The sequence below is a fragment of the Colias eurytheme genome, chromosome 2, assembly GCF_061535395.1.
Source record: "Colias eurytheme isolate Ceu_HAF_F1 chromosome 2, ilColEury1 Martin Lab GWU primary, whole genome shotgun sequence".
NCBI classification, from domain to species: Eukaryota; Metazoa; Arthropoda; class Insecta; order Lepidoptera; family Pieridae; genus Colias; species Colias eurytheme.
In genome coordinates, this window is record NC_142981.1 from 12,832,908 (window position 1) to 12,854,517 (window position 21,610).

At 33.0% G+C, this 21,610-nt stretch overlaps 2 protein-coding genes across 2 annotated transcripts in view; one reads left to right on the forward strand and one right to left on the reverse strand.

Annotated features, from left to right (window-relative positions):
* Positions 1-21,125, reverse strand: part of wb (wing blister) — a 145,346-nt gene extending 124,221 nt beyond the window's left edge. Inside the window, exons 1-9 of the mRNA XM_090109713.1 lie at positions 21,122-21,125; positions 17,036-17,204; positions 16,417-16,582; positions 3,622-3,876; positions 2,168-2,329; positions 1,710-1,883; positions 809-914; positions 420-622; positions 9-155 (exon numbers count right to left, since the gene is read on the reverse strand). Coding sequence (XP_089965839.1) covers positions 9-155; positions 420-622; positions 809-914; positions 1,710-1,883; positions 2,168-2,329; positions 3,622-3,876; positions 16,417-16,582; positions 17,036-17,204; positions 21,122-21,125 — 1,386 coding nt within the window. The remainder of the gene's footprint in view (positions 1-8; positions 156-419; positions 623-808; positions 915-1,709; positions 1,884-2,167; positions 2,330-3,621; positions 3,877-16,416; positions 16,583-17,035; positions 17,205-21,121) is intronic.
* Positions 5,366-10,717, forward strand: LOC149910782 (uncharacterized). The gene is made up of 2 exons (XM_090108598.1): positions 5,366-6,410; positions 8,901-10,717. Exons 1-2 carry the CDS (start codon positions 6,247-6,249, stop codon positions 9,073-9,075), a joined length of 339 nt encoding a protein of 112 aa, XP_089964724.1. The 5' UTR covers positions 5,366-6,246; the 3' UTR covers positions 9,076-10,717.
* Positions 21,126-21,610: the final 485 nt, after the last annotated feature.

Below are 21,610 nucleotides of genomic sequence, written 5' to 3' on the forward strand. Positions count from 1 at the left end.
ATACTCACGTCAGGGTGCAAATGTGCTCTATGGTTCACGCGACACGTCTCAGCGAGATGGGAACAATAACATGGCAAGCATCCATCTGCTAAATCTGCATTCAGACCAAAATATCCAGAAGCACATTCGTCGCAACGCTCGCCTATTACGTTTGCCTGAAAAATATTTCACAAGACATTAAATCGTAACGTTACAATAGTATTTTCGAGTTTATTCATTTAACTTAAGAGTGTCAATTTGATTTTCTCAATGATGTCACAATCAGCTGTTTAAATTTAAATTTTTTTTTAATTCTATCATTGCTTTTCTGCGAATGAAACTGTGAATAAATTAGGAATATAATATCCATCGTTATCACATTTTTAACCTAATTGAAGAATAACAAGCTCTATTTTCTTTTTCCATTTAAAATTACTCACCTTACATTCACAAACATCTTCACAAACTCTACTAGGATCCACAATGCCCCTGGGGTCACACTTGCACGCTGGCGTGGTGTCATCCACCACACAGTTTGGGAACACGGCGTTGATGTCTTCGCAAGATTCGCACTTCGGACCTGAGAAGCCAGCGTGACAGGTGCAGAGAACACGCTGCTGTTTTTTGTCCCAATTACATGATCCTGAAAGAAAAATTAAATTTATTCCATCTATTTCTTTATTGAATGTCTATATGTAATTGGTTTGCATCTCATTTGTGGGGTATCAGCCTTCTTTCATAGAGTTTAAGAAGACACTTACTAAAACAGCGATATACGAAATCTATAAGCGCTAAAATAAAACTTTACATGAAAAATATTTTTCATTACCATCAGAACCTTCAGGATCGCAGTCGCAGGGCACGCAAGGTCCGTCAGGGAGAGCGTTATAAAACCCGACCAAGCATCGATCACAGAGTGGTCCTGCGCGATTATCCTGAAAACCACAACATTGCAACATGCCTAAGTTTTGCATTATAATTATTTCTTAACAAAAACTTAAACCGCCTTAAAATGAACAGAACTGGACCAAATTTTATAGGGTCCATTTATAAAGTTACAAATATAAAAAGTTTTATCAAAATCGGTTCACCTAGTCGAATGTTCTAAAACTCTAAAACAAAAAAATGCATTCAAACTAACAACCTACTCCGCTTTTGAAGTCTTATGAAAAGCTCATGTTCAAGGATCAATTTGCAATTTTAAATATTGTCGAAGAGATATTATAAGACCTATGAATCGCCTATTTGTTTGATCTTGTCATTGATAGCGATTGAAAAGGTTGAGTCATACAATGATAACAAATACCACTAAAGTTCAGCAAGTTAGTCACTACCTTAAAATAAGAACATAAATTTTTTTGGAAAAAAATGATCTTGATCATTTCATCAATGAAATAATAATTGAATGGTGTATGCTAAGGGTATGCAAACTCTATGAATTTACAAATCCTGTGTGAACTTTGTCTAATTAGGGCCACGATCATATTTTTTATGATAAACCTCTTCCTTTAAGCTAAAACACATTCATTTTGATAAATTATAATTAAGGTTTAAATAGGCTTTATTCTCATTTAAAAGTTAGAGCAGAACATGACAATACTTGTATAAAGAAACTAATCCTGTAAACTGATGAGCATTGAATTTAATTTAATTGAATGAACGTCTTCCTCTACAGTTACCAGTGTACTACGAACTTTACTACGTTTTTGACATTTCATTAACCAACTCACAGTACAATTAACACACAGCACATCCCCCGTGTCATCGAACGCGCACTCCCCCCGCTCCCCGCAAGAGCAGTCCCCAGAGGGGGCGCAGGGCCGGTGCGGCTGCCACTTGGAGCCGGAGCAGCAGCGCTGGCAGTGCCCGCCGCAAGTACCGTGGAGACAGTCGCATTTTGCACCCTGGAATGGTGAATAGTATTTGAAATAATTATGGTTAGGAAGTATGGGGATAAAACAACATGATCCCTAATATAAATTTTGGTGGTGATGATGCTCTACCATTGTACATTCTATTATGTATTTAAAAGTTTTAAAGCAGTTCGGTTTTTACCTATAAATCGCTGAACTAATGTTCTGTTTCAACAGTTTTTTAACTATACATTATAGTTACCTTTAATTTGATAAATCTAGTATCATAGTCAACAGGGGGTCACCTTTATAATAAACCTTATATTTCTACAAACCTTATCATTAACATTGCAATGACTAGCATGTCCGTGGCACAGGCACCTCGCGGCCAGCGTCAGTTCCCTGACAGTATAGTAGTTATGCGGTAATGCGTGCGTTGCTCTGAATGATATGCGCACGCGCCGCACCGTTACTCCTTCCCCGATTGCTACGTGCATCTGTAATGAGATTTAATTGGGATTTAATTTATTTCGGATTAAAAAAGTAACTTTCTAAAAACTAAATAATAATAATTGTAGTCATTTCCAATTTTGAAATTATGTTTATTTTGCAATGTAGAGCTGTGTTCTGTATTGTGCATATTATCACCGATGCAAAATTTTATGATCTAAAATTTTCTTGGACTAAAAATAATTTATAAATATTTGAAAATATTTTAAATTGATAAGCCCGATTAAAGAATTTTTCTCTTTTTAAATAATTTCGACTATGTTTTCGTTGAATATTTTTTAAACAGCAAACAACATACAACTATAAAATAAAACCTTCTTCGAGAATTGCTCTATCTATTAAAAAATCGCATCAAAATCGGTTGCGTATTTTTAAAGATTTAAGCCTAATAGGGATAAATGGACAGAGAAAGCGATTTTAGTTTATACTGTGTAGTAATTGACTCATAATAATAAAAAGTAATTGCTTCTATACGAGTACATAAATTGCTAAAATTATAGTTAGTTCAACGTTATATTTAGATTATAAATTGTGTACAAACATGTAGGTAGTTTACGAAAGTGCGAACAAAGCTACTTTTATTCTTATCATCACTTATCAGATGTGATATTGTATTTGTTATGATAGCCGATAGGTATGAGTAACACCTATGAGCTGTTTTAGAATTCAATAAAACACTTGTTTTATTGAATTCTAAAGTAGCTATTTTGTAATGAAAATCGCCTTACTTACTACCTGCAATAATAGTGTTTTATTAGAAGATTAAGAATAAAGATAACTTTTATCTTTTGTCTACTTATTAAGTAGATACTTATTATATTTTTTAGACAATGCTTTCTAAGATTAAAATTCTACTTATTTCCTAATAAAATATTAACTGGATCTCAGTTTCAATATTTTTTTTGCATTACTTATGATGACCATCTAATATATCTAATATATATATATACAATTATAAAGGCGAAAGTTTGTAAGGATGTATGGATGTATGGATGTTTGTTACTCTTTCACGTAAAAACTACTGAACCGATTACAATGAAATTTAGCACACATATAGAGGGTAACTTGGATTAACACATAGGATAGTTTTTATCCCGGAAATCCCACGGGAACGGGAACTATGCGGGTTTTCCTTTGCAAACGCGGGCGAAGCCGCGGGCGGAAATCTAGTATTATAATCAATACACACCCTATGCCTCAAATTACTCACACCACACAAATCTTAACAAGATCAGCTAGCTCAGTATACCTACAAACATGCTAACACATACAAAATTACCTCTCCATTCTCCACAGGTTTAGGATTCGCAAACTGCGTAGAACAGGACACTTTTTCCTTTCCCTTTTGCGCTCGGACCTTCCTCCGTTTCCTCTCTGGTCGGAGGTCCCAAAGCTTCTTGCAGTGGTCCCTGTCTCCAAATGCTCGGAGCAGACGCCAGTCATCTGCTGCTTCTGTAGGGGACACTTCAAGGGACCAGGCTAAAGGTCGTGGTGAAGGTCCCGACTTTATTATCACGTGGAGTAGCTCCATTTTCTGGAAAACAATGTGTGGTTGGTGAAATTTAAATTAAAGTGGAAATATGGGTATCTCTTTAAGCGAGTTCAAAATGTAGTGATTAATCAATGCCATTCTATTTTAAACAATAATAATTTTGAAATATTTGCATGATGTGACTATAGTTAATAATCTTTTAATCGCTAATTAACCTTACATAAAATAACATGATATAATATGTTTGCGCTTAGTGCTGCCTAAACAATGTTTAGGACTTAGAATACATATATATCGATATAATAAGCATTCTAAAGTATAGGGTATGCGCCATTAAAATAGCATATCGTTGTTAAAATTAAGTCGGTTCATTTGTTTAAAAGATGACTAGAATTATGTAACTTTTGCTGCTTCCAATTGATTTGTTATTACATTTCAATTGCTTTAATTAAATAAATCAGCTTTACTATGCAGATACAGATAAAAACCATACATAGGAAATATACAATAATTATGTCAATGTACACACAACTGGTGGTCTTATCACGCGCCATGACTTACATGACAGACAGACACTTATAATACTTTATCTCTAGCTTAGATTGTTGAGAAAGAAAATGTATCTTCATAATTTTAGAAACTTTTATTATACGAAGAAAATAAACAGTGAAAGTTTTCATGACGAAAAAATTGTTGTCACAAGAGTTTCTGAAATTCTGTATCCTAAAACATAAATATCAGTAGCCCTTTATTTAAATTCTGTTATTTTTCTTTTTTTATGTTTTCTTATAATTTTCAATGTTTTGCTCTTACAAATCTAAGATAATAAATGTACCTAATATTATGGTAAGTGTTCTCTTTTGACCGTGTCATGTAATATTTGTAAGATACTTGCATGATCGAAAATAGAGTTACGAACATTTAATATGCTCTACTAGCACTAATTATTAATATAAATATTTATTATTAAGTCCTATTTCCAAATTCTGAACTTTGGTTTCGAAGAATTACCTCACCAGAAGTATAAATTACTAATGCTGAAATTTTACTGAAATTCTAGATAGTTCTGAGTCTTTTAGCGCACCGTAAATCCTTTTAAAATTCTACAATCTCACCTGTACTGAGACATTGCTTCGCTTTCAACCATTAAAAGCGCAAACAAAGGACTGGGCAGGAATTAGTCAGGCATGTGTCGCCTATTAGCGTCACAGGATAGATCGTATGGTAATTGTTTGTTTTTGCACCTATTACTTCGTGGGAAAACAAATATAGAAACATGTTTGGTGTCCAAGCGTGTTGTCATAGAAACGATCTGGTCTGAGGAATGTGTTACCCACTTCACGCTAACCCCAGCGTTCGTTTTTCACCTTTAATGAGTCGACCGGATGATTTATAATGCGATAATTTCAAATTAATTTATGGTTATTTTATTTCTGTAAAATTATTACAGGCTACAAACGTATCTTTAAAATAAGTAGGCAAAGAAGTGGCAAAACCGTTTTAAGGAGATAAATGTTTACCCAACGCAAAAGAAAAAAAATGAGTCTTTGCAAAACTGCTTTTATTCAAACGATAGCACTCCAATCATCAAATTCCCATGCATCAGCAGCATTTCAATTTGAGCATTCTTCGTAATAAATCACGTGCAAGTATCTCCTTATGGGTGGAACAAAAACAGACGCGGAAGGTTCGCGTGCCGAGCCTTCGTTAGTTCCACCATACATGGCGCATCTTATGTAACGTTGTTGATCATTTTTTGTCATCTCGTTAGGGCTTTTCAATATGCCTTAGTTTGGATGTACCGTTTTTGATGTTTATGACGTGCACTATCTGCTCGGTAGTGATTAAGGTTTCATTGAGATTGATGGTTTATAAAAATGGAGGTGAATAATGTTACAATAGTTTAGTATTATTCGTGAAAGTTTGGATTGTCTTCTACCTTTATTAATGTACTATTCTTTATTATACTTTTCAACGTTCTCTTCTACAAATAAACACCCAACCCTCCATAAATTCAAGCTTTAATTTTTAGAAAATCTACTTCGGGAAACGTCATTGGAATACATTTCAGTCGACCTCATTCTCTTGTACAGAATTTCATGATAATAACATAATATGATACGACATATAGACGTGTTTGAAATACAGCTGAAGAAATCCAATATCCATATGGTAAAAAAATCTTATCAGATATTTTCTGTTAAGAAACTACTTTTTCATAACAGTAGGATTGCTCAGCTTAACACTAATCACTCTGTCATTAAAACATCATAAAATCTATTTATAACAAAGAATGTTTCCCCAACAGTTCTGAACGAATTGATCAAGCGTTGCTTATCAGATAACCGTTATCATCGATAGCTGGCTCCAGTACTTCACGGCTCTCTGAGCGTGTTTGTTGTGACTGGTGTGATGTCGAAGCCGGGGCCCAGTATACCCTCAGTGAGGGTGGAACCAAACACCTTTTACAAGCAGAGCCAGGGCGCGAAGACAGTGGATTTTGTGTATGTGAACTCGGCGTATGTAGGGAGCGTTGATGACGTCAACCAGAGTCGTCTGCAACAGCCGCCCACTACGTAAGTGCTTGTGTGTGTGTGTGTGTGTGTGGATTTGCTGGACAGAAGAGAAAAGATATGTGTGCGGATATTTAGATGAATGTCAATTGAGATGGTCCTAAGCTAGAATATATTGTGGTCACTCTAAATTTTTGTGGTATTATAAGGGTGTTATTTATTTAAAATAATAATTATTATTAGATATCCCACATGCTCAGGGGATGCCCCCTGAGCATGTGGGATATCTACAAATTCACATGTTGTAGTATTAAAAAAATCTAACATTACATGTAAAGGATTTGAGATATGTCGTTCATTGTTTCTTAGGAAACCAACTATTAATTTTCCTAATAAAAATATTGGCTTCGTTTATTGTATAGGTAGAGTAAAAATGCCTCAAACTTGAACACGATTGAAACAATTTATTATTAAAACGTATATTACGTTAGTGACGTGCTAATTGCTTGATCGATCTATCGTAAATTAATCATTTAGTTTGATAAAATATAAACATTAAGATAAACTGTTAGTTTTGTTATCACAAAACGAACAAGATTGTGTGAAATTTATTGAAATCTCAAATGTCATGGCAACTCTAGTGATAAGTCCTAACTTTGCCCAAATAAAATGCATATAAAAAACATATTGTATGAGATTTATGTAGAGCGAAAGCTGGTCTGCATACTTACTTACATCCTCTATTTTATGGACGTTCAAAAATTAAAAATTTAACGGTTAATTTATTTTTGTATAAAATAAATGTAATTTATCTTAAAATTACTTAGAGCAGTGGTGAGATCTCGGACTTTAAATCGATGAGTCTGAGGTTCAAGACCAGGCGAGCTAGCAGGAAATAAGATTTTTAAATTTATCAGCGCATGTTGTAACATCACCACTACTCGAACCGTAAAGGAAAACAACATGAGGAAACCGACATGTCGAAGAATCAAAAGTTCGACGACATTTTGTGTCATCCGCCAAACCGCATTTGGCCAGCGTGGTGAATTATGGCCTGTACCTGGGAACGTACCTATAATATTATGGACTGATGATGATGATCTAAAAATTAAATAATAATAATTCCTTATTAACTGACATCACGCGTGAACGTAATTATCAGAAGAAGGCTTCTAGGAAAGCAAATATTAAGAAAATTGTGCGGTAACAAACAGAAAACTTAGCTTCACACGTTGGACAGTTTGCGTGAAGATAGGAAAACGTTTGTCGGTTCAGCCAGTTAGTTTAATTCATACTAATATTATAAATGCGAAAGTAACTCTGTCTGTCTGTCTGTCTGTTACTCAATCACGCCTTAACTACTGAACCAATTTGCATGAAATTTGGTATAGAGATATTTTGATACCCGAGAAAGGACATAGGATAGGTTTTATCCCGGAAATCCTACGGGAACGGGTTTTTCTTTGAAAACGCGGGCGAAGCCGCGGGCGGAAAGCTAGTTTACAATACAAAGTTATTCACCATAAGATTATCAATAACTTTAAACTTAAGTTTATCTTGCGAGATATTATAATCTCGTCGAAAAATTGAGAACTGTCCGAAGTCCAAACAAGAACATTGAGTTAGTTTATACTTTGCATTATAGAGGTTTATCTATCCATAATAAGTTGTCAAATTGTGAACGTGACGACAAAGTCCACGACTTGTTCGAACACAAACAACATCATCTCGATTTGATTTCCCGCATAATAGTGAAAATCTGGTTGATTGTCCTGTTCCCAAGTCTATGTGGCTCTATGCTATTTTTGCTACAGCAATTTATTATACGAGCTGTGCCCCGCGGTTTTACCAGCATTGCTCCGCTCCTGTTTGTCTTAGCGTAATGATGGGCTATCTAACACTGAAATTTTTTTTCAAATCCGACCAGTAGTTCCTGAGATTAGCGAGTTCAAACAAACAAAATCTTCAGCTTTATAATATTAGTATAGATTGCTTATAATAGAAATCTATCAGGACATAGAGGTAATGTTACGGGTAACTTGATTATATACCTACCTAATTACTACACCAACCAACGTGCCGATTATATTCCTACGAAAAAAAAGCTCTATCGATGCTGTTAAGTGCAAAAGTTCTGTTAAAAGATGAACAAGGAATACATCCGAGAACTACTTACTTGTTTCACTTGTTTGAAGTCAGTCAAAATAAGATAAAATCGTAAATATACGAGTACGTCATTAACTCTATAACAGACACAATTTAAATATTATGTCTTAATAAAATTTTTGGTAAAAAGATATCAAAACTTTGTAAATTTTTATACCCTTAAATTATTTCCTTTATTGATCAATGATGATTATTTACTTTACATTTTAAAGTTATACTTTGTATAATTGCTGCTTGATAAAATATTAGAATTTTAAACTGTTAAATAAAATAAAATAAAGAATTTGGTCAGTGATTTCATTGAAAAATGAAAAAATAAATGTAATAGTCTGTTTAAGCGTGTTTTTTATTTTATTTTTTAACTACATTAATCATCATTAATTCCAGGGTAATCCGGGAACAATACTGGGCGTGCTCGAAATGGCCGTTCGGTCAGAGAGTGCTGGCCATCACTGTCGGAGTCCTGCTAGGGGCTGTTATCAGCCTCACCATCCTGGTGGTCCTCAGGGGAGAGGATAAGGATATAGCCAACATCCTTAGAACTATACCTGCACCGGATTAAGGATTGGCGTCTTATGGTGTACTATAGGAGTCTATTTTATAGAGACTTATGATTATTTTATTACATTTAAAGGTGTTATAGTTGATATGTTTAAGTAAAGGATGGTTTAAAGTTGTGATTTTTAGATTAATCAGAGATTGTAACCACGACTATTTTACTGTATTGTATAATTTTATAACGTTTTAAACGTGCTTTTAAAGTTAAATGAATATGGGTGATAGTTATCAAGAAAACTTAATTTTATCAGTTCAACCACCTTTTGATTTATGCCATAAAATTAACTTTTTCGATGAAGTATTTATTATTCGAAGTCACATAGTCATTGTTATAATATTGTTTTAGGTGTGATATCCCACCGTTATCGAGAATTGTTTGAAAACCAAAATAATATTTCAATAAACTTCATGATTTTAATTGCTAATAAAAAGTTATCTAACAAAAACAAATTCACAGGCTAGTAGCATTTGACATTAGTTTACAAATATATATTTCAAAGATTAGAGCGCGTCACAAGATAATTTTTCAGGAAATTTTCAGGTGTGCAGTTAGGTACGAGATAAGACTTTCCGACAGCTGATAATAAAATAAAAACAAACATATTAGCAAAAATATAATATATACCTGTCATCTCCAATACTCTAATGATAAAATTAAAATTGTTGACCATTCCACGTTGATTTGTATGTGACACTGTTTACATTTTTTAAGTGTCAACCTGCCGCAGGTGCAACATTGGAACAATCTCGGTTGCATGGTGGTTGGAGCAATTTCAGTTGTTCTCTAAATTTCCCCTGCTTACCTAAACACATCACCATTAAGGAGCCAATTAAGGGTGCAATTCCAGTATTGCCCCTGCTGCAGGTATTTGAGTAGCCGGTTTTACATGAGTACAATTTTAAATTATTCCTATATAGTACTAGAGTTTCGTAATTTTACACACAACTTATGAACTTGTATCAACTATGTATTTGTATTTTTGTATATTGATTTCAGTACGTACCAAGATAAAGAATAATATGAAATATACATGTAATCTATATTAATATCTTGATACCTAACAATGTATACTGCAATTATATATTAAAAGAAAAATATTGAAATCTTTTCTTAATTGTACGTATAATAAACAGATTGTAAAATAATGGATTTATTTCAAAACAATGAAGTTTTTGTATGGAGTTTTATAATTTTAGGGCCGATTTTTCAATCCTTGGATAAAACTTACCCGTCCAATAAAGTACACGATAATATTAAAATGTCACGTAAACTGTCAAATACGGGCAACTAGAATACGTTTTTAAAATGATAGTGTAATACGTTATTCGACGGATAAGTTTTATCCAAGAATTGAAAAATTTGCCCTAAGGGCCGATTTTTCAATGCTTGGATAAAACTTATCCGTCCAATAAAGTATTACACGATAATATTAAAATGTCACGTAAACTGTCAAATACGGGCAATTAGAATACGTTTTTAAAATGGTAGTTTTAAACATTATTCGACAAATAAGTTTTATCCAAGCATTGAAAAATCGGCCCTTAATCAAATTAATAAGCTGAGTCGGAATAAATTATGTTATGCGATTATGACAACGATTTATCTATATTATGTATTTGTTAGTTATGGTGTTATTTGTAAATAAATATACGAAATATTGTATTTTGAAGTTTACTTTATTTCAAATACCTTCTAATAATTTCATGCAAATTTCTCATTATCCAATAGATAACAACCCTCGAAAAGAAATGGACCCAGCTTTGCATGGATATCCCGTGATATCCCGCTTGACAACTTTATTAGGGGGACGAGAAGTGTGTTTGTATTTACAAACACACTTCTCGACACAATAACCAATAGTATCGTTTAAAACGCACGCTTCAAACTTGAAGCGATATGATTGGTTACAAACACATTCCTTGCTACACATCCTCGCACATTATTGGTGGAAAAGCACCCTTATAATCTCAAAAATGATTGGCAAAAGCTATATATCTATAGATAAGAAAACATGATTTTAATAAAAGTATTGCAAAGTACCTAAATTTATTGAGTAATGTACAATAATAATTATAATTTATTAAATTTATCTGATAAAATCTTTTATTTGATACAATCTTCTTATCGTAATGCGGAACTAAATTCAATAATTATATAAAACGTTTCTAGTTACCAAACAACTGTTTGATACAATTTCATCAATATCAGTCCAACAGTTTCCGCTACCAGAAACACTAAAACAAACATGCTTCTGAAATAGCTTCTCTAAACACACGCCAATACCCAGTACATTTTCCTTAAACTTGTTTTAGCTGACATTTTTACTACAGTGATAAAGCCTAAGCAATTAACTTTGATTTAACCAAATATTTGCTCATTTTTGTTTGCCAGCCTTATCACAATTCGGAACATCAAGTGATTTTTACCCAAATTTTAAATTGCGTAAATAGTTGGGGGTAAAATGCATTATGCAGTGACATTAATGACCCATTGACTTAGTGGTTAGTAGTAATTCTGCTCCAGAGGAATCCTATAGGAATTATTCCTACTTTGAACTTTGTATTTATCCTATCCGAGTCCTTATAATAATTATTTCATTAATATAAGATGAATATTTATCATTTATCAAGTGTCTTGTTTCAATGGCACAAAGTTGCTCAATTTAGTACTAGATGGCGCTACTTTTCTAAAATAAGCTTACTTAGTTTGTCTGTAGATGGCGCGGGCGTCATGTGAAACGGTCGGTGATCATTATTACCGCTTGCTTCTCGCCCCAGATCCTACTCAGTACTTGTTTTTCTTTGTAAATATAATATAAGCTTTACATAACTCAAAATATTGAGTTGTTTCATTATAAATCTTTCTTATTCAAACCATTATCGATAGATTTAAAATAATAGAACAGAGAAATATCGCTTGTGACTTGTGAGAGAAATATTTCTCTGTTCAAACAAATTAAATAACTCATCAGAAGCAATCAAAATTTTATATAGCGCACCGAAAGAACTAAAAAACCACGATTACGAATACTTTTTAACAGATTTTGTACTTAATACTTAAAAGATATTCAGTCTGGCGAGGCCAAAAGGCTAATGGAAACAGATTTGTAAAATTAATTTTCTCTCCAAACTACTCAGAACTTCAACAAATCACTTTCAATGTTGGAACGCAACATTAGACATACAATCAAACAAACATTACCTGAACGGAACTTTCTCACCTGACATTTTAACATTTCGTCATTATTACGAGAGTAATAAAGATCAAAATGATTAATGAAAACCTCGGGTTTTGTAAGCCGGCATTTTTCAACGAGATACCGATCTTAATTTGCTTTTTGGTGTTTTAAACAAAAAGATTAAGGTACTCGTAAAAGCTGCCCTTTTCAGCTAATTGCAAGGGTATGATAGGTTTTGCAACGTGTGAAGCAATATAATAAAAAAATAAGTGAAAAGTGTTGGAGCAGTGTTGAAATTTTAATAAAATGCTACATTAAAATAATATACATACTAATTAGATAATGTTCAGAGCTACTTCCGGACTCTCATTATTTGAAAAAAGGATATGCTAACCTATATTTTTGCTCATCATCTTTCTGCTAACATTTTAAGTCGGTCCAACTGTTTCGGAAATTAGCTAAAATAAAAAGACACTACAGTGTGAACAACCCTTTTTCTGTTGTAATAAAAAAATTCCCATTTATCCGTATCGTTCCTGCATCATGGACACAGCTAATAAGCGATCATATCGCAACTTGATGCACCATTTGCTCCGACCATTGTTCATCGAACACCTACATACCTACACCTCGTTTTTTCTTATTTTTAAAACGTATTAAGGTGTGTGAATTTTTGCGCTGCTACTCTACATAGACCTAGAGCATATTTTTTTATCCTATGTCACACTGTATTTTTCTATATACTCGAAGTAAATAAGGTAAACCTAGGTTTGTTTGTTTATGCCTCGAACTAAATTTATGTATAGTGAGCATAATTTGTAGAGGAACATGTGTGACAAATATAATTTACATTTACATTATTCAAAATTACAAAATACATTGTTGAGTTTTGAAATATCATCATCTTATTATTAGATTTGCCCGGGGGTTCAATCACGGTCAAAAAGTATCATCACCTATGTTATTAGCTTACTACTGTTTTCTACCACATAATATAATGACATAACAGAATATATAATGTTATAAGTAACGTTGTTCGATTCTAAAGTTTAGTCGTGAAAGCATTAGACACAGACTTCCGTACATATTTGTAATATCTATACTAATATTATAAAGCCGCATAGTTTGTTTGTTTGTTTGAACGCGCTAATCTCAGGAACTACTGGTCCGATTTGAAAAATTATTTCGGTGTTAAATAGCCCATTCATCGAGAAAGGCTATAATCATCACGCTAAGTCCAACAGGAGCGGAGACACGCGGGTGAAACTGCGGAGCGCAGCTAGTTAGTAGATATGGATCCTACAAAATATACAAAATAATACACATCGTCGTCAACTTAAGTTTTTACTTCTTTACGTAACTTATTTTTTAAAAGGGTTAAAATACAACTAGATCAAATCCGTTATCGCCAGTCTATTAAGATAGAACGTGCGCTATGGATCTTATCTGTGTAATATATCGGTTGCGCCGGCGCATGTGTGCACACACGTCGAGATTTTTAGAGATAATCCCAAAGTCTTTTTTATGTTATGAAAATTTATTTCTTTATTTATAACACCTTATTGTACAAAACAATATAGGAAATGTAGTACAAATTAATGAATCAGTGGTCAATGTTAAAAACATGTAATGACGTTTCAAAAGTGCTTCTAGAAGAAGTCTAATTGAATAAATAAATGTTTGAGTTTGAGTTTGAGTTTATTCTCTAATATTTCAGATTTTTTTCAATAAGTGCGCCTAAAAGACTCTCTAAATCCTTTTTAATCATAACATGGACCCCAACGCGTGTCCTGCCATAATAGACCATTGTATAAATGATTGCTACAAATCCTTAGATAACCAGCACCCATTCATTATTTTTTATACACTCATACACAAAGGAAAAGGTCCGTCCACTTAAGTATTGATAACTGAATGTTAAAGACGACAATAAATTCAAAATATTTGACCTCCCGTGGTAGTGATTTGTTGAGGTTTGATAACCAGGGGTTGTTTATCATTTTAATATTGTAAATAGGAAAATGTGTATGATTCTTGTTCGTTCAGAGAAGAATCATATTATGACATGGAATATATTGTAAGCAAGGAAAGTTAGATAATCCTGGTACCAAGGTTCCGTATCTTTATACCAGGTAAATGGTATAAAGATACGGAACGAGCAACGGAATAATTTTTTTAGGAATTTTTATATCGCCAACGCAAGTGTATGTATTTTATAAACGAAATAAATAATTGTGTGCATTCTGCAATGTTTAAAAACACATATTTTTATACTTATATTCTACTTTAACCAACGTTAAACAATGTTGCTATGATTTTTATAAAAGGCGATAAAATAATCCCAAAAATGCGTTTCGTCTTCTTAATTTGTTAATCACATCGAATCAAAGCTTAAAATGATTCATCAAATTTTGACACTGCAAGAAATTTGTTCGAACAAAAACAACCAGCTTCATTAAAAGCACTATCTCAATCAGAACTATTTAAGGGCTATAATTACTGCAATAAGACGCCAAATGGTCGCCATTTTTCACGGCGGCATTTCGTTAATTAGAAGCTGTAGACTTGAATACCTGAGGGAAGAGAAATTGCTCTTTACATTTTTCCAATTTTATCTCGGATTTTGCAACGTCGATAATTTGTTTAAGTACTGTAATATGGATGGTTTTAAATAGCTCTGGTTCTTTTTCATTCCTTTTAACAAATAAAAGATAATAATTAATTGGAGTTTTGTTTTAATTAATTGTGTTGAACATTTTGACGTAATAAATTCCTTTAAAAATAAACACTTCAATTTATCTTCGCGCTGTAAAAAGGTAAGTAATTGTATTATAGAAGTTAATTATAAACGCTATGAGAGGGCACCATATATAGCAAGAAACGTTGTTTTAGTAACATTATCAACTTTGCCTTTTGCAATAAGTAAGTACCAAATAAAATGTTGCAAACACGTCAAAGTATTTCTTGTCCTGAGGACGATAAAAAAATCAAATTAAAGCTCTTTTAAATAAAAATAAATACTACGTTTTTTCGCTATAAACGTAGTAGACATAGATATTATACAATACTATTTTGACCAATTACCATAGGTCCAAAGTGAACTTGCAAATGTCTAACGTCCTATTTCTTTTCCCAATAATATCACTATCTTTGTATATCCCAAAAACTTTTTTAAATATTCGTGTACAATAAAACAAGAAGAATATAAACATCAATCAATCAAAGATATTCCAATACTCACACTAAATATGCATTTTATCAAATTACTTAGTAGTAAAAGCCCAGTATAAAACTGGATATAGTGAATGATTAACAAATCATAATAGTGACAAGTCACGACTAGGTTTTAGTAGGTTAAGCCGCATAAGAAATAACTTCTACAGTCTACGACAAAGATTCTCAAAGTAAACAATTTTACTCACACACATAAGTGTGCACATACACATACACATTAATAACCACAACAGACCAATTACTAAACAATTAATACTACTTATTAATTGTTTTGTGTAATAACTACGCTATCAACGAAAAAGTATTATAAATCATCAGACGTAAATGAAAGATTATAAGTGCGAATCACCTGGATGTTCAAGATAGAACTCTGCAATTTATACCTACCTATATACTAAAAACTGATGCACTTCTTTACTAGTGATTAGAACGACTCAAAATACTTACAAATATTTGTTATTTGGTTTATTTTACTTATTAGTTTGAGCACCACTGATATCCACGCTTCGCGCAGACTGTGCGTGGGCGCGTCTGGTCCGTACATATTGATTAACGAACACATAAAATACTTAATACTAATTTGTTTCGAATTTCAACGAGTTGTATGCTAATTTAATTATGTGATTACAGATTATAGATGCGAAAATTAAAAGCCCACCTCGCTTTATGAGCATTTGAAATAAACCATTAAGATGTAAGTAACCAAGCAAAAGGATTCACAAAAACAAATTTCATGTAAAATATAGAGTTACAAATAACTCTATCTAGCGTCTGAGCTGGCAATAGGTTATGATGGAAATAAATTTGAATTTTCTAAAAAATTACCTCAACGATAAAACACATTGTTTTTTCTATTGCAAGTAATAGAGCAGGTGAAGACGAAGCCTCACTGCCTATAATAATCTTTAAATTTGACTGACATTTGTACTTACATCAGGCAAAGTAGCTACCAGCTCCACATGCCGGTACTCCTCGCCAGCAGCCAGGGTGGGAGTCTGCCACCAGGTCGCAGGGTCTCCATCGATGGCCAGTGATGCTGGATGCTGCCGAGAGGCAGATCCTTCGAGGCCCTCGCATACGTCACATGCTATTCCGCGTCTATATGGTAGCAGAATGAATTAAAGAAACCTTATACGTATTTTATTATACCGTTATACCTTTGATTATAGCTAAAACTTAAAATACAATACCATACAATACAATACAAAAAAGATTTTGTATTGTATTGTAAAATAAAATTAAAATATGCTATGAATAGAAAGCCTTAGTGATATTTGAATGGTAACAAAACTAACTTTAGTAAAAGTGTACTATATAGGAATTTCCGGGCTTAAAGTAACTTGGCTCTCTTTCCGCCAAAATACCTATATGTTTAGTTTCGAAGCTTTCTTATTAAATTAAAATCCTTAATTTCCATGGTAGATATTATGTCATTTTACAACTAGTTATTGCCAATTGTAGCAATTCACAAATCCTAATGCATCTTGAAAATTTTGCATTTTTTTCCTAATTGCACAGTACATCTTTTCTCAACTAGATGGCGCTACTCACTTGCCCGGCGTCTCCCTACAGAACTCCTCCTCGCCCCGCTCCCCGCAGGTCCCGTTGGCCACCACACTGCAGTAGGGGGCGACATCTACCGGCGCGGGCAGCAGGCCCTCGCTGGCCACTGCTGTCTCGCTGAGGGTGGTGCTGCTGAGCCGGTCGAGGAGCGCGCGGCCTGGTGATGGAAATGATTGTTGGAAACATGAACATAGAACAATATCAAAATTTTTTATCGTTGTAGGTGTTAGTGTTGAAACTATTATAGCTATGTATGTAGAGTGAAGACCTGTGTTCTCTTGTGTGGTGTTGTAGATAGGTACATCATACTGCATACATCTGTTTCACTGATCGATTTCCTTTTCAGAAAACTAAATGATCAGCCTCTTGCTTTCCGTCATGCCTGGTCATTTTTTGTTAGTCTTCACCAGGAATTAATTCAACAGCTTTTCAGCTCTACTCTTACTCATAAACTGCTGTACCAAAGAGATAATTAAATGATATTATAATTAATTATAATCACGAATTACAATTGATATGACCACAGTTATTTAGTGAATTTGGTTACATAGTTATATTTTAAAGCATTCAATTCACTCTATATTCATATTTTCTATGGGGATCGCTTATGCAGTTTAGATGTATAGGTTACCTCTTAATTATTTTGTTTTACATATATCACAGTACACAAATAATTTTTGATCTAGCGATACCCAAATTCAAACAAAGCTACATTTGCACAGTCTCCCTAACATCTATGACTCTATCACGTTAAGTACAGTCACAGGCAATATAACACCATACTGTACAGTTATTTGAATTGGAGCAGATATCCCTAAGTGAAGATGCACCTTTATACGTGCAATAAGGACGTATAAATATTAAACTTTATGATCCAGAACACTGCGGATGGCTCGCAGGAAAGCTAATTGTATTTATTACTTCCATTATTGGTTCACCTAGGCATTGAAGTGGCTACATATAGAATAAGTGTCGGGAGTTTATATTGAATTTGAATGAGATTAATTTAGCACTTATATATTTTTTAGCATTTCCTAGATGCAAAACTCAGCTTCTAAATGAGTAGGTAAACGTATGTAAACATGAAGAGATATTAAGTAGAATTAGTATAATATGACAAAACGAATATAAACTAAAGTGTTAAGAAGATATATCTTATAACAATAATGCTAGGACTTTTAGGTACATTAAACTAAACATAACAAAAAAAGAATCACGTAAATCGGTTCAGAAAACTCAGAGTAATCGGTGTACAATGTACATACATAAAAAAAAGAAAAAAAAAACCATACCGGCCGAATTGATAACCTCCTCCTTTTTTGAAGTCGGTTAAAAATAGAGAAATTCATGGATAAACTGACAAACATAAAATTTATTTTGTTTCTATACAACATTTTAGTCACTTATGTAGATTATCACCATTAATGCATATTTATATGCAGTTCTTGTTAACAAACGTGTGTAATTGAAACCTCATTTTTTTAAGTCGGTTAAAAAGCGATTTAAAGAGTGTAGAACAAATCTGGTTGTATGTAAGTCGGAAGCAGGTGGGCGATAACTCATAAAGGACCATCTGTTGTTTTTGTCTTTATTTTTATTTTTCTTATACCAAAGGGTTTTATTGGACTTTTGTGTAGGGGAATAGTGATTAAAGTTAATGAAATGTGGTTTTGTATGCAGTAATAAAAGGAATATTATGGTTGTTATTGACTAGCTGATGCCCGCGACTTTGTCCGAATTAAAGAACATTCTAATGAATTGTTATCGAAATAAGGCAAATATAATATACCTATTTAATTATAATAATATACTAAAACTGTGTACATTTTTAAAAAGTATAAGATATATTGTACCCAAAATTTTGTCGATAGTAAAAAAACCCGCCCAAATTTAAAATCTCATGTTCTACAAAATCGACCCATTAAAAAATTACACATAATTTCGTGAATTTCAACAACAAAACGTAATTATATGTATCAATCAAGGAGTAACGGCACGCTGCCGGGGGTCCTGCCTCCGACCGCCCTCCTCCGACGCTGACATGCAATTAAAATCATAATGACTCAATATAGCTCCACTAGCGCCTCTAGCGGTGTTTTTAATAACTAGCAGTTCGAATTAACGGTTGACTTTTTTTCTCTTCATGGCAAGAAGATGTGAAACGATTGACTTATTTAGATTAACTTTTAAAAGAGAGAAATGTAACAAATTATACGTCTCAATGTCAGTTCAGATGTGTTGTCTTGTTTTTATCCCGACGTGAACACGTTCAATAAAAATAGTAAGAAAATGTTTGACAGCGAATTTAACAAAATAAAAAGATTTTGACCATTTTAATCTACTCTATAGGTAGTGACTTCGTAACGAAGTCATAGGTTATTTAACGCGTTTTAAATCGAACAGTGTCAAATTACTACGTGATGATTGGTCAAACTTTTATAAATTATGATAATGTAGTATGACATGACACCAGTCGTCTGACGTGTCGTTAACCACAAATCAATCTAAAGAAATTCTATCATGGGACAAAAATAAAGTGCAGTGAAATGCTTGCGGTTTGACAGGTTCGTTGAAATATATTCTATACTAAGTAATGGACAGGCTGAAATGTAGAGCATATTTTTAGTATGGATTATACTTACGTTAAAGAGAAAGAGAGGGAGACCCCAAAAAAGATGGGAGGACGACATCAGACAGGTAGCGGGTACAACCTGGGGTAGAGTGGCCTTAGTGAGACCCGAATGGAAGAGATTGGAGGAGGCCTTTGCCAACTGGCAAACGGACACACAAAAATGGATCAAACCGAGCATATATAACTACATACATATGTAAAGTCCGAACAAAGGCTAATAATAATAATACTTACGTTACGTAGTTATTAAAAGTATTTTAATAAACATTTTAACCAGTTGTAGCTCTAGCTAATTATAGTTCTGACTTTTCCAAAAAATACAACAAAATATTATCTTTGGAATACTAATAAGGCGAAAAATCTTGATTTGTAATGATTTTCAAGAACTATGTTCATTCAGAACGTTTTTTATTGTACCAATTAATCTTTTTCCTATAAAATTTTGTAAAAAAATAACCCTGAATTTTTACGAAAGCTTATACTTTTTAATGTGATCTTTATATTGCAAAAAATGTTTTAACTGATTCAAGTCGTCAAAAATTTGCTAAAAATGCAAGTCTACAGTTTTACCAACTATTGTTAAAAACACAGTAAATAATATCTTTTCAAAGCTTTAACAGTTTACATACCACGGTGCTACTTGCGGTTAGACCACACACCTAGCTTGTTACTTATAGTTAGTATTCTAGCTTTTATGTACATACTCAATTCCTTTGAAACAATATGAGTCAACTTTGTAAGAGCTTTGTTATTTTTACTGTTAAAAAAATATTATAGTGCTTTTTTATACGACTCTAGTCTCTACGTTTCTTGTTTAAATTATAATTAGATTCAGTCACTAGTTTTGTGTTATTTTGATAAAAAAAAAACCTAAAATACTCTTTATGAATATATACATAGTTGCAAGATAATTCAAATTCTACAAATAGTTTCTACTGCGGCACGGATTTTTTTTAGTTGAAACTACAGTTTCCTATATTTCCTTGCGTTTCCGGGACTATTTAAGATGTCAGCCTCATGCAGAAGTGAACTCTGTAACCTTATGAATAAATAACATTTCCAATTGCACTTCCAGACGCTGTGATGTGCCAAGTCGGGTCCAAATGATCCGTTTATCCGTTTTCCTACTAAAGACTCCTATAAAGTTAGCCAATTGATTTTCATAAACAAAATACGAAGACATGCAGAATAATAAATATAAGAATGAGCACAGATAGCTAGTCTAAACACATAAAAATTAAAAATCGTACTTCCATTTTCACATACCTTAGTTTTAAAATGTTATATTTTTTGTTCTATTTCAATACCTAATTCTTCCAGTAGGAAATTACTTAAGATAATGAAACCTTCCTATTCAAAAGTAAGGGGAGGCGTCACATGTAAACAATAGTTAATAGTTCTAAGCTCAGTAGAGGAAGTGTTCACTAAGCATCACCACTTACGCATTTTAAAGGAAGTGTTTGGTTTACAGGGACGTACTGGAATAATTAATTTAGGGCTCAAGATAACAGGCCGCACATTATCTATTTAGATTTACTTGTTAAATAATTATTAAATTTATTTATTTTTTCTTGTTAAAAATAATAATTATTTTTTTTTTCTCATCACAAATGAATAATAATGTAATATTTTTAAAGTTACGCTATAGCATACTGATAACAATTTGTGTAGAAATTCAGAATTGCCCTTTTTACCATCTTCAGCGAAGCTCTAACACAAAAAAATAACAGGAAGCGACAATATAAGCATAAATATATATTTTTTATTATTTTTAGAGACTCAGTGAAGTACCATCGTCAAAATGAGTAAGTATTTAATAGTTCAAAATGGGTATAAAACACTTTAAGGTGGACAAATTTTAATTAATATGCCATAAATTGCGTACTGCTTTGGTATACATCGAAATGAGGTACCTACTATCGATCAAATGA